We start from the raw sequence: 13,515 nt of genomic DNA, 5'->3' as shown, positions 1-13,515 counted from the left end.
GCCTTAGATTAGCAGTCAAAGTTGTTCCCAGTCCACTTCTTACTATTTGTGTTTCCTGTGTAAGCATTCTATAGCTGTCAGGTGAGTCCTTTCATTTAATGTACTCCATCTCTAGTAGTATAGGTTCCTGCCCATCGTGCTTGTCTAAATGTTACCCTTCTTTTAAGTCTTGCTTCCTTCATGAATACTTTTTTGGTTGTTCTAAGTTTCAGTGACAAATTACAGCCAGATCTTTGGGTCTTTGAGTTATATATCTGTGGATTCAACCAAATGCAGAATAAAAATATTCAGAAAAAATTGCATCTGTACTGAACATGAATAGATATTTTTCTTATAGCCTAACTAATACAGTAGCCAATGAATGACATTGTTACATAGCATTTATATTGTGTTAGGCATTATAAGCAATCTAGACATGTTTAATCATGTGGAAATGCATAAGTTATATGCAAATACTATGCCATTTTACAAAAAGAACTGATTTTAGCATCCATAGAGAGTCCTGGAACCAATCCACCATATTGAGGAATACTGTACTCTTGCTGAATGCACTTCTGAAGAATTTATTGTCTATGTCACTCATTTAGTAGGTAAAATACTACCTTGCCTAATCTGTGCATAAGTGCTTTCTTTCTGCCTAGGAGTGCCTGACAATGGGTGTGCACTAGAAGTTATTTGTTTCCCCCCACTCAGCTGTAATGTTCAAGATAGCGATTATATAGGCTGAGAGACATCTCAGCCTGTATAAACAAGTAGACTACATTGTTCCAAATTCCAAAGGCTGATTTGGATATTTATATCAACAAACACTTTTTGAGCAACTACTCTAGGTTAGGCACTGTACTAGATGCTGGAGACAAAAAAAAATGACAATTCTGCTTTAGAGAAGCCTACATTTTATTAGGAGAACAGAGAGGTAAACACATAATACTGTGATAGAAGTATAGGCTATTAGCGGAGCACATAAGAGAAACAGGTAACACTGCCATGGGAATTGTCTGGGGGAAGGAATCCAAAAGATGGGACCCAAAGAATGAATAGGAGTTATCCAAGTAAATGTGCCAGAGTATGTACAGAGGAGAGGACGGGAAAAGTACTACAGGCAGAAGGAACAATATACATGAGGTCCTGGAGATAAACATGGTTAAAATGAAAATATAGAAGTCTAGTTTGGCTGAAATACAGATATACAAGATATGCAAGATACACAATAATAAGAGATGAGGTAGGAAGGATATCAGTATTTATAATAAGCTAACAAATACTTGCAAAGGCAGGGAGGAACCTCTGGATGGATTGAAGAATGCAGAATAAGTTAATTAGCATTTTAAAATACCAATTTGGCTGCAGTATCATAGTGTGAGGGAAGCAGAGAGAGGAGGTCAGATGTATAGCCAATACAATGACCCTGCAAACAGATGGTGATGACCATAGTAGTGATAATAAGAGATGGAAAAGGTGGGTAAATTTCAGGCATGCTTAAAGGAGTAAATCTGTGAGGACTAAATGGATGTGGGGAGTGAGAGAGAGGAAATTAAAGGAGTGTTAACAATGTCATTCATTAAGAAGAAAGTTAGGTGAAAAAACTATTGTAGGGGCTGGGGTTGTGGCTCAGTGGTAGAGCACTTGCCTGCCATGTGTAAGGCGCTGGGTTTGTTTCTCAACATCACAAATAAAATAAAATAAAATAAAGGTCCATCAACAACTAAAAATAAAAAATAAAAATAAATGTTAAAAAAGCTATTGTAAAGGAAAAGATAGTGAGTTCAGTGTCTGTCATGTTTAGGTTGGCATATTCAACTTGGGCATGTTCATATGGAGATGTTTTGGCAGTTGTGTGTTGGCCTGAACCTGAGAAGAAAAATCTGGGCCAGAGATATAATTTAGGAACAAAGAAAGTGGGAATAAGTGACCATGTAAATCCAAGAAGACAAAAGGTGACAATGTATATAGATTAAGAAGATAAAGACAAACTAAAACTTAAAGAACAAGAGTGTTTAAATGATGAGCAAGAAAACTGCAAAGAGAGATTAAGGTTGTCTCACTGACATCATTCTCCAAGTTTAGGTATGAACTCTACAACATGCATTCAATCAATTCCTTGAGCAGTTATGTATTTAGAACATACAATGTGTCAGGGAGTATTCTGGATACTGAGGATATATGGGTAAATGAAACAAACCAAAAAAAAAAAAAAATCCTTGCCCCAATAAGACTTCTCTTTGGGGGAAGATTAAACGGTAAACAAAGCACTAGAATACCTAGTATTTCAGAGGATCATGCTATGCAGACAAATAATACAAAGACGTAGAGTGAATGCTGGAGGGATTTGCAAGTTTTAGTACTGAATAGGGAAGTAACCTCAGTAAGAAGGAAACACGTGAGCCAAGATCTGAAGAAGGTGAAGGAACCATGTGGATATCTGATAGAAAAGCTTTATAAATTATTTGACAAATTAATTCCTAAATTTTACTTATATTCTTTAATCAAATGTCCATTGTGTATGACATTAGCGGAAAGTATAAGGAAATAAGGGATGAGAACTAAAGTTTATAGACCTGCCATGTACCAGGCACTTTGTTTGGTATTAAATGAAAGATTTGGTATCCTCACTAAGATTTACAGTGTGGTAGAGGAGACAAGGTTTACATTCCCAATACCTGCAGTTATGACGAAGCAGTTTTTATAAGCAAGAATAGTTGGTTTGGAATTGTGCCAGAGATTTATATGCACCTGATCTACATGAAGTCTACATCTCCCTTTCAAGATGAATTAACATGTGAAGGATACTCTTCAATCTAAGAGGTTAGAACTTGTTTGCATCTTTCATAGAGGGCTTTATTAACTCATTTAGTCTTCATAACAATTCTAAGAAGCAAATAAGAGTAATTATTGTCTCCCTGAGATGGGGAAGCAGGCTAAGGTGGCTAAGTAACATGACAAAGTGATTATATGGTAGTGTTGGACCCACATTTAAGGTAATCTGCTTCAAAGCGGAATGATTTTCCCACCTCAAAACAGCTGTCATGAGCGACTGCTGCAATAAAAGAAGCTTTGTACATATTCCTGAGACTCAAGTCATCGCCCAATTAATTACACAACCTTAGGAGGCCTATCTCAGGGTTGGGGAGGAGTTCAAGCTTGGGAAGGCAGGTCACACGCGGCTCTCCCTATCTGCGCTTGCGCACGGGAGGAACACGCTCTCCGGAAAGAAGCCTGACTCCCGGCGTGCGCAGACGCAGAGCTACCTCAAGGCGGAACGGGTGTCCGGAGCTTCAGCAACCCAAACACCCGGTGTGAAAGGAAGGTGGCAGCCGAGGAGCGGTGCGCATGCGCAGGCAGCCCTCCGCGGTGAAGGGCTAAGAGGCGGACCCGGTGGCCAGCTGGAGCCGAGCGGAGCAGGGTCAGGATGGACGAGGACGTGTTGACCACTCTGAAGATCCTCATCATCGGCGAGAGTGGGGTAGGCAAGTCCAGGTGAGGCGGTGTGCGGGCAGGGACGAGGGCGGCGGGGCTTATTCTGCCTCTGCGGCCTCTGTCTCTAGGGCCGTGACGGGAACGATAACCGGCGCCGGCCCGGCAGTGGCCGGGCTCGGGCCCTCTTCGCTCGCGCCCCCGTCGTTCTCTCGCGCACTCCTGCGGCCTCTGCTCCCCCGCGCCCCGCCCCGCACCTGCTCGGTTCACGGCCTCGACCAGGCCCAAGTTGTCGGGAAAGCTGTTCCTCCTGCCGCCGAGGAAAAGGATTCCCGGGGCAGCCGGTTTGCCACCGCGGAGTTCAGGGCGTGGCGGGCGGGCTTGGGCCCGAGTCCAGCGGAGAGCGACGCTTCGCCCTGGCCTTGGGGTGCAGGCTACTGTCACCCTCCGGAGACGCGAGCTGTAACTTTATCACTTTGAAATTTCTGTCGGGCTTTCTCTAAATACGTAATGTTCCACACAGGAAGTTTCGTGACGCCTTAGGTCACATTCCTGGCCTATTTTGGCGCAGCCTATTGTCGCGTCTTATTTTTTAAAATGTTAGTCGGCTGTGAAAGAACCGAACCCATTTGCCTTGTACTTTTGAAAATTTCACTTTAGTGTAAGGTTCGAGCGCTTAAGCTGAGGCCACCTTTGAAAATAAGGCGAAATGGTTCCTTCTCTTTTGCCACATCATATGTAGATCAAAGGACAAATTAGTGTTGTCTTTCCTTTTTACACTCTTTCTTTAGGGAAAATAATATTCACAAGAGTTCATATTAGGGAAGATGTGTATGTAGTGGCTGTTGACAGAGGTTTGTAATTTTATCCAGGTTTTGAACAGAGTTCTCCAGGTGAAGTCAACCTTACCATCTGATTATGATTGCATTATAGTCTAGGTCTTATTGATATTTAAACTCCAGGGGCAATCTCATATTTAGCTGTACTTTATGATGTACCTTTCTTTCAGATAACTTTTTAAGATTATGAAGTCTTACTTTTCTAGGTACTTAAGGATTTGCAAGCTTATGTAATAAAGTCTGAAAATTTGTATATTTTTTCAAGTTTGACAATACATTTTCATAGTTCTTCTCATTTAATGTATTTGTTTACTAAAATGCAGAATTTGCATATACCAAGGAGTAGATTAATAAAATACTCTGGATTAGCATAATTTTGTGTGTGTGTGTGTGCGTGTATGTGTGTAAAGTGTGAACAAAATCATTTTTATGATCACCATCTATTTTTGTACAATTAAAATTGTCAGAAGTTATATAGTAAACATTATTTTACTAGAAATTGCATAGTCTTGTGTTCTTTCTTTCCTCTTTGTTTCCCTTGAGATAGGGCCCTCATTTAAGACATGAAATTGCTGTTTTTGAATACAAGAGTAGTTGGTTGTCATTTCATGTGATTCAACCCAATATATGATTGGTTGGCACATTAATGTGTAATGAGTGGATGGTGAGTTAAGGTGTGTAGATTTTTTTTGTGGAAGGTTAACTGGAGGTACAATGAACTGGAAATAATTTAAGTTCCCCTTTTAGAATATGGTCTGTTATGTGGATTCATCAATTTTCCTCATTCACTCTAACAATCTTATATATATATATATATATATATATAAATAAAACTTTCTCAGTACTAAATGGTGAATTGTGAACTACTCACTGCAAAATTTTAACAGTTGTACTCTTCAAAGAAAGAATTGCACCTAGGGATGTAGCTGTTATTTTTCTAACTAGATAGACATTCTTGGTCAGTGTGATGTTATAGAAAACAATAAATGACTTTAAAGTTGAAGTGAGTGATTTTTAAGGCAAGTTAGTACAAAAACATTTGTCATAGATATGCTCATAAAGTGTTGTTCTAACTAGTAATTTGCTTCTGTTTCTTTATAGAGCTAGTTCAAGTGGAAGTGAAATGGCATTGTATTGTTGAGAAATTATTGCCCAACAAAGAATTTCTTAATTTGGGCTGGGGTTGTGGCTCAGCTGTAGAGCGGTCACCTATCATGTAAGTGGCCCTGGGTTTGATCCTCATTACCACATAAAAATAAATAAATAAAATAAAAGGTATTGTGTCCAACTACAACTAAAAAATAAATATTTAATTAAAAAAATCTTAACCTGATTAGTCGATTTCCTTCCAGTTTATTTCATATTGTTAACAGTGTAAAGACTTTGTGATACCAAGATTATGAAACTAGTGTTGCTGCTTGTGTAACCTTGTGTGTGATATTTGAACTCTAGGCCTTCCCTGGAAAAGTGAAGGGGTTGGGATAGAAACCTCTCAAAACTATCCAAAATTAAATGTACAGTTTAAGATTCTAATTCATGGCTAGGCCTGATAAAGTAAAAATGTAGCAAAGTGTATCAAGAACAGGGAAGGATTTATAGAACCCTTCTGATCTAAAGTGATGTTCCTCCTTGAGTTAAGAATATATTTTGGACTACCACTGTACCCCTGGCAAAGATCTGACTTACACTCAGTTTGGATTTGTTGCTTTATACCATACCAATTCCCTATCTTTCTGACAAAGTATCAACCATAGGGCTCTTGTAAGGATATACAGTTATGGAAGGAAAATGTCTGGCTTAGTGCCTGGCATATTGTTATATGTTCATAAATAAGTCAATACCATTATTACTTGTATTATTATGATATTATATTACTACTATATAAGGTTATGTTAACCTAAGGGTTGTTTTAGTTTTGTTATTTGTGGTTTTATTGTTGTTGTTTTTGGTTTTTTGGTACTAGGGATTGAACCCTGACTTTAACACTAAGCTACATCCCCAGTCCTTTCTATTTTTTATTTTAATGCAGGATCTCACTAAGTTGCTTAGAGCCTCATCAAGTTGCTGAGGCCAGCCTCAAACTTGCAATCTTCCTGCCACAGTCTCCTGAGCCACTGGGGTTACAGGCGTGTGCCACTGCACCAAGAAAACTTAAGTTTTTGTAGTAATATTTTCTGTGTTGACCAAGTGTAGATATATATCTTTTATTCTTAAATTGTGAGTAACTGAGTACGTGAAGAGAGAAGAAAATAATTTTTTAAAAAGTCGGTAGGTGTCTTACTAGTGTTGTTACCTGACTCATGTTGCAAGTAAGCAAAAATATAATTAAAATGTTAAGTAGAAAAACCTAGTTTGACTCATGTGTTTTCATTTGTTTCTGTGGTGCCTGTGTTACAGCAAACACAATAAAACCAAATTTAAATCTCTTACATATAATTAAATGACATTGGGTTTTGAATCTAGCAAGAGTTCATATTCTCTGTGGACAAAACTTTCTCTAGCAGCAGTAATCACAATCTGTGGAAGTTTCATAAAATTTCTAATTCAGACATGGGATAATGGTTTTCTTAATTTTTTTAATGCCAATAGGTTGATAAAACTAACTTATGCTTTAGTAGTTATATAAGCGCAGATTGTAAATTTTGGACTTTAAGAAAGGCTTAGATTTATTATTTTATTTATTTGGTATTTCAGATTGAACCCAAAAGCAGTTAACCACTAAGCCACATCTCCAGCCCTTTTTATTTTTTATTTTGAGACAAGGTCTCCCTGAATTCTTTTCTTTTTTTAAAAAGATTTATTTTTTAGTTGTAGTTCGATACGATACCTTTATTTTGTTTATTTTTATGTGGTGCTGAGGATTGAACCTAGGCCTCCCACATGCTAGGCAAATGCTCTGCCACTGAGCCACAATCCCAGCCATCTCCCTGAGTTCTTTAGGGCCTTGCTGAATTGCTAAGACTTACCTTAAATTTGCAATCCTCCTGCCTCAGCCTCTTGAGTCACTGGGATTCCAGGCATGTACCACCATACTAGGTTATAGATTTTATTTTTGAACAACTTTTAATAACTGACCCTTCTGCCTCATATTAAGTAAAATAATGCTGGGAGATGTAAAATCTTAGCATACCCTTCTAATCTGATGTCTTGTTTTCAACCCTTCCTTTCTGATTTCTTTACCATTTCCAAGTTTAGTCCTTCCCTCTCTCCTCGTAACCATATAATCATATAATCATTGCTGTTATCTCTTTCTTCTGTTGATTTTCTTCCTTTTTTTTCTGGCATTAACTTTTCAAAAAAATTTTTTTTCATTCCTTTCTTTAAAAGCCTTCATTAGTCCAAAATGCTTATTTGGTTTCTTACAACCTAAGGATTATTTGCCAGAATATACCTACTCTGCTTGTCACTGATCTTTCTCCCTTCCTTTTTACCATATCTTTTCTTCCCACATGGATAATAGTAATACTTCTTGTTACAAAATACTGTGCTTTTTTACTTTCTTCTTTTTACTTGAGTACAGAATAGATACCCAACAGATTTTTTTAAATGATTTCATTTCATTTCTTTTTTTTTTTTAAAGAGAGAGTGAGAGAAAGAGAGAGAGAGAGAGAATTTTTTTTTTTAATATTTATTTTATTTTAGTTCTTGGCGGACACAACATCTTTGTTTGTATGTGGTGCTGAAGATCGAACCCGGGCCGCACGTATGCCAGACAAGCGCGCTACCGCTTGAGCCACATCCCCAGCCCAAAATGATTTCATTTCATTTCAAGAAGCTTGATTTCCCCCGCCTTCATCCATGAAAGCTATCATTTTCTTAGAAGGACATGCCAGTACAAATTTTTCTTTAAGTTGACAACAGCAAAAACAAAAAACACCTTTTTGCATTTGAGGAATTGTGGAGGGGAACATAGGGTGTACATTTATGAGTAAGCTGCTTTGTCCTTGGGATTTTTAAAATTGCCTTTTCAATCATTTAATTTCTCCTGATATTTCTTCCCTGAGGTAGTATTACCAGAGCTGACCTACATCAGCTCTTCTTATCTGCATCTAATAACTTGTGACAAAATATAACTATGATGAACACATTTGTCATATAATTAGAAATAAAAGCTGAATTCCTAATCTGTCTCTTTAATTCTCTTTTAGCCTTCTCTTGAGGTTCACAGATGATACTTTTGATCCAGAACTTGCAGCAACAATAGGTAAGCCTAAGTTTAAAAGTTTAGAAGGAATTTTTAAATTTTTAGAATGGTTGTTTTGTCTAAATCCCTCTATCCTCTTCTTGCCACCCCACTGCTTCCATGTATGTTGCAATTTTATTTGTCTTTTAAGACTCAACTTTGACTAATTAAGACAAATAAAATTTTTTTTTTAAGAGAGAGTGAGAGAGGAGAGAGAGAGAGAGAGAGAGAATTTTTTAATATTTATTTTTTAAGTTATCGGCGGACACAACATCTTTGTTTGTACGTGGTGCTGAGAATCGAACCCGGGCCGCACGCATGCCAGGCGAGCGCGCTACCACTTGAGCCACATCCTCAGCCCAAATAAAAAATTTTTTAAAAAAAGAAGACTTTGGTGTCATTAACTCCAAAATCTTTTCTACATCTCACCCAGCAAAAACAACTTCTTTATCTTTTACCCATGACATTTTGTTGATGTTACTAATGCGATTATCTGTACATGTTTCATTTTTATAACTATGGGTTTCTTTTAATTTGTTAGTATACGAAATAATTTGAGTATTATATAGCAGACACTGTCCTAAGAGCTGGGGCTTTAATGGTGAATAATACATATTTTGTCAGTTTTATAGTTTTAACATTTACTGCAGTGATTGGTATATATTCAATGATACCGAAATGCTTTTTTTTTTTTTTGGTACTGGGGATTGAACTCAGGGGCCCTTGACCACTGAGCCACATCCTCAACCCTGTTTTGTATTTTATTTACACACAGGGTCTTACTAGGTTGCTTAGGGCCTTGCTTTTGCTGAGGCTGACTTTGAACATGTGATTCCTCCTGCTTTAGCCTCCTGAGCCACTGGGACTACAGGCATGCACCACTGTGCCTGGCAGCCCCAAGTGCTTTTTAAAAATAAACTTTAGATTGCCTGAAAGTGGTTTATTACACTAGCATATAATAATATTTGAGAAAATAGAAGTAAATATTTCAATATCACATGTTTGGAAAGTAGACAACATATAAAGCCATTAGGAGACATTTTGGAATAGTTGAAAGATTGTTTAACTAGGTTAGATCTGTACAATTGTCATGGTTTCTCCTTGAACGAGGTATGATCTTGAGCAAGTCATTTAACACTTGGTTTTTTTCATCTGTAAGTTGAGAGGTTTTGGTGAGAGATACATTTTTCTTCCAATTCTAAATTTCACGATCTGCTAAGTAGAATATGGTAAAGATGACTATAGTATTATTTATTGTCAGGGAAAAGAAAAAGTTTCTACTGGCTTTATTTGTTTTTATTGATTTTGAAATAATTTTATACTTAGAAATAAGTTCTAGTAAATAGTAAAGAGTGCTTATATATTCTACTCAAATTCCCCCAAATTTAATATTTATTACATTTGCTTTATTATTTTCTATTTACATAGTGTTCTTTTTTCATGAATTGTTTGAGAATAAGTTGCAGACATGTTTTTAATATCTGAATACTTTAATGCTTATTTCCTAAATGCATGGATATAATTCTCCTGTCTACAGACAGATTTCATTAATTGTCTGATTAATATTCTGTATAACAAAAGAAAAACAATTGTTTTGGTATAGGATCTTATCCAGGGTCAAGCATTGAATTTAATTGTCAGTTCTCTTCAGTCTCTTTTAATTGAAATGGTTTTTCAGTCTGTCTTTCTATAGCCTTGACAGTTTTGAAAATTACAGATCTTTGTATGATGTCCCTCAATTTGTGCTTGTCCAGTGTATCCTCATGGTTAGATTCTAGCCATGCATTTTTGGTATGAATTCCACAAAACCTCTTCTCCACGCATTATGTCAGGAGCAAACCATGTTTATTTGTCCTAATAGAATGCAACTTTGGTCACATAGGATGATATATTTTTTTCTACTGTAAAGTTAATATTTTTCCTTTATAACTAATAGATTTCTTGTGGAGAGGTTTTTTGAAACTGTATAGACAGACATTCTGATTCTTATACTTTTTACACTCTTATTTTAGTATCTATTCATAATTCTTTCCTGCAACAGGTAATAGGGACAATACATGATCTTGTCAGCCCAACTCTGGTTGTCAAATGATTTTTCAAATGCCCTCATTCTGTTTATATTTCTTACTTGAAATTCTATAACAAAGAGCTCTTCTTTTTTTCTTTCTTTCAATATGAACTCATAGTGCCTCTAAACTTTTAGTAAAAATGAGGTATTACTCAGCTTTTGTATAGCAATGATATTTATAGATTTATATGTATGGTAAGAAAGGTAGTCATTTAAAACACTAGTAATTCAATATCCATTTTAATTTGGTCTTTGTGCTTTTTGCTCCTCTAAAAAGTTACTTAGTAGCAAAACTTAATTTTTTTGAGAGGATGGCTGGTAATAATGTATAATGTAGGATAGAGGAATAGTAATTGGTAGAAACATAAACTTGCCTAAAGTTCAGATTTTACTGAAGGAATAGGCCTGTATATAATATGAAGGTATCTTCATTTCCAACTCAAGTGAAACATGGAGAGTTATAGAATGATAGACCATGGGTTGTTCTTATTACTAAAAAAGCCTTTGTCTTCTATAGAAACAAATACTAAGATTATAGCATGCTGATGACAATGTATGTAATTTGTTTCCCAAATAGGTCCTGGGTCTTTGTTTTTTTGAGACTGTCATTTATAATGGAACCACATAGCACATAACCTTTTGAGACAGATTTCTTTTATTTTGCTTAATGGTATTTAATGGGGCTTCAACCAGGTTGTTGGAAATCATTTATTTCTTTTTATTTCAGCTGAGTTTAATTCCATTGTATGAATGACCCACATTTGGTTTTATCCACTCACCTGTTGTAGGTCATTTAAGTTTTCCTAGGTTTGGTAATTGTGAATTAGACCTATTATAAACATTCATGTACAGGATTTTATATGAATATTATTATTTTTTCTTTATAATACCTATTCAGCAGTGGGATTGCTGATACATATTTTATATGTATATTTAACTTTGGAAAACAGTTTGGCTATATTTTTATAAAGTGATTATATCAGTTTGCATTCCTGTGAGGAGCTTATGAGAATTCCTGTTCTTCCACATCCCTCACTTATATTTAGTATGAGCAGCCTTTTAAATTTTAACCATTCAAATAGCTGTGAGTTGGTATCTCATTGTGGTTTAATATGTGTTTCTCTAATGACTAATAATGTTGAGCATCTTTTTATGTTCTTATTTGCTGTTGTATATATTTTTGTGTGTGAAGTATCTGTTTAAGTCTTTTGTTAGTTTTTAAATTGGGTTTATTTCTTATTTTTGAGTTTAGAGAGTTCTTCATATATCCTTTATTAGATATTATGTGCTTTGCAAAAATTTTCCTCCCAGTCTTTGACTTGTCTTCATTTTTGTCACAGAACATTTCTAAGTACATGTTTTTTTTTTTCCAATGAAATTCAGTTTATCAGTTTTTCAGTGTTGTAGCTTTTGCCAAGCAGAAGGTTGCAATGATTTTTCTCTGTTCTAGAAGTTTTATTACAGTTTAGGTTTTATTTTAAGGATAATTTTTTTACCGTTTTTTAAATTTTTATTTATATATGACAGTGGAATGCATTACAATTTTTATTACATGTATAGAGCACGATTTTTCGTATCTTTGGTTGTATACACAGTATATTCACACCAGTTCGTGTCTTCATGCATGTACTTTGGATAATAATAATCATCACATTCCACCATCATTAATAACCCCATGCCCTCTCCTTTCCCCTCCCACCCCTCTGCCCTATCTAGAGTTCGTCTCTTCCTCCCATGCTGCCTCTCCCCATCCCACTATGAATCAGACTGCCTATATCAAAGAAAACATTTGGCATTTGTTTTTTTTGAATAGGCTAACTTCACTTAGTATTATCTTCTCTAACTCCATCCATTTACCTGCAAATGCCATGATTTTATTCTCTCTTATTGCTGAGTAAAATTCCATTGTGTATATATGCCACATTTTTTTATCCATTCATCTATTGAAGGGCATCTAGGTTGATTCCACAGTTCAGCTATTGTGAATTGTGCTGCTATAAACATCGGTGTGGCTGTGTCCCTATAGTATGCTGTTTTAAAGTCCTTTGGGTATAGACCAAGGAGAAGGATACCTGGGTCAAATGGTAGTTCCATTCCCAATTTTCCAAGGAATCTCCACACTGCTTTCCATATTGGCTGTATGGATTTGCAATCCCACCAACAGGGTATGAATGTACCTTTTTCCCCACAGCCTCACCAGCACTTATTGTTTGTATGCATAATAGCTGCCATTCTGACTGGAGTGAGATGAAATCTTAGAGTGGTTTTGATTTGCATTTCTCTAAATGCTAGTGATGATGAACATCTTTTCATATATTTGTTGATTGATTGTATATCATCTTCTGAGAAGTGTCTCTTCAGGTCCTTGGCCCATTTATTGATGGGGTTATTTGTTTTTTTGGTGCTTAGCTTTTTGAGTTCTTTATATACCCTACAGATTAGTGCTCTATCTGATGTGTGAGGGGTAAAGATTTGCTCCCAAGGTGTAGGCTCTCTACTTACCTCACAGATTGTTTCTTTTGCTGAGAAGAAACTTTTTAGTTTGAGTCCATTCCTTTTATTGATTCTTGATTTTAATTCTTGCACCACAGAAGTCTTATTAAGGAAGTTGGGGCCTAATCCCACATGATGGAGATTAGAGCCTACTTTTTCTTTTATTAGACACAGGGTCTCTGGTTTTATTCCCAAGTCCTCAATCCATTTTGAATTGAGTTTTGTGCATGGGAATGATAGGGGTTTAATTTCAGTTTGTTGCATATGGATTTTCAGTTTTCCCAGCACTATTTGTTGAAGAGGCTATCTTTTCTCCAATGCATGTTTTTGGCATCTTTGTCTAATATAAGATAAATGTAATTTTGTGGGTTAGTCTTTGTGTCCTCTATTCTGTACCATTGGTCTACCCATCTGTTTTAATCTACTATTGCTCTGTAGTATAGTTTAAGGTCTGGTATAGTGATGCCACCTGCTTCACTCTTTCTGCTAAGGATTGCTTTAGCTATTCTGGGTCTCTT

General features: G+C 36.2%; 1 protein-coding gene across 1 annotated transcript in view; it reads left to right on the top strand.

Annotated features, from left to right (window-relative positions):
• The first annotated feature begins 3,219 nt into the window (after window positions 1-3,219).
• The window catches only part of Rab18 (RAB18, member RAS oncogene family), a 33,500-nt gene continuing 23,204 nt past the window's right edge, over window positions 3,220-13,515 (top strand). Inside the window, exons 1-2 of the mRNA XM_076872856.1 lie at window positions 3,220-3,477; window positions 8,402-8,457. Coding sequence (XP_076728971.1) covers window positions 3,410-3,477; window positions 8,402-8,457 — 124 coding nt within the window. The 5' untranslated portion in view covers window positions 3,220-3,409. The remainder of the gene's footprint in view (window positions 3,478-8,401; window positions 8,458-13,515) is intronic.

This window comes from Callospermophilus lateralis, chromosome 13 (assembly GCF_048772815.1).
Source record: "Callospermophilus lateralis isolate mCalLat2 chromosome 13, mCalLat2.hap1, whole genome shotgun sequence".
NCBI classification, from domain to species: domain Eukaryota; kingdom Metazoa; phylum Chordata; class Mammalia; order Rodentia; family Sciuridae; genus Callospermophilus; species Callospermophilus lateralis.
This window is presented reverse-complemented; position numbering and strand designations above follow the sequence as displayed.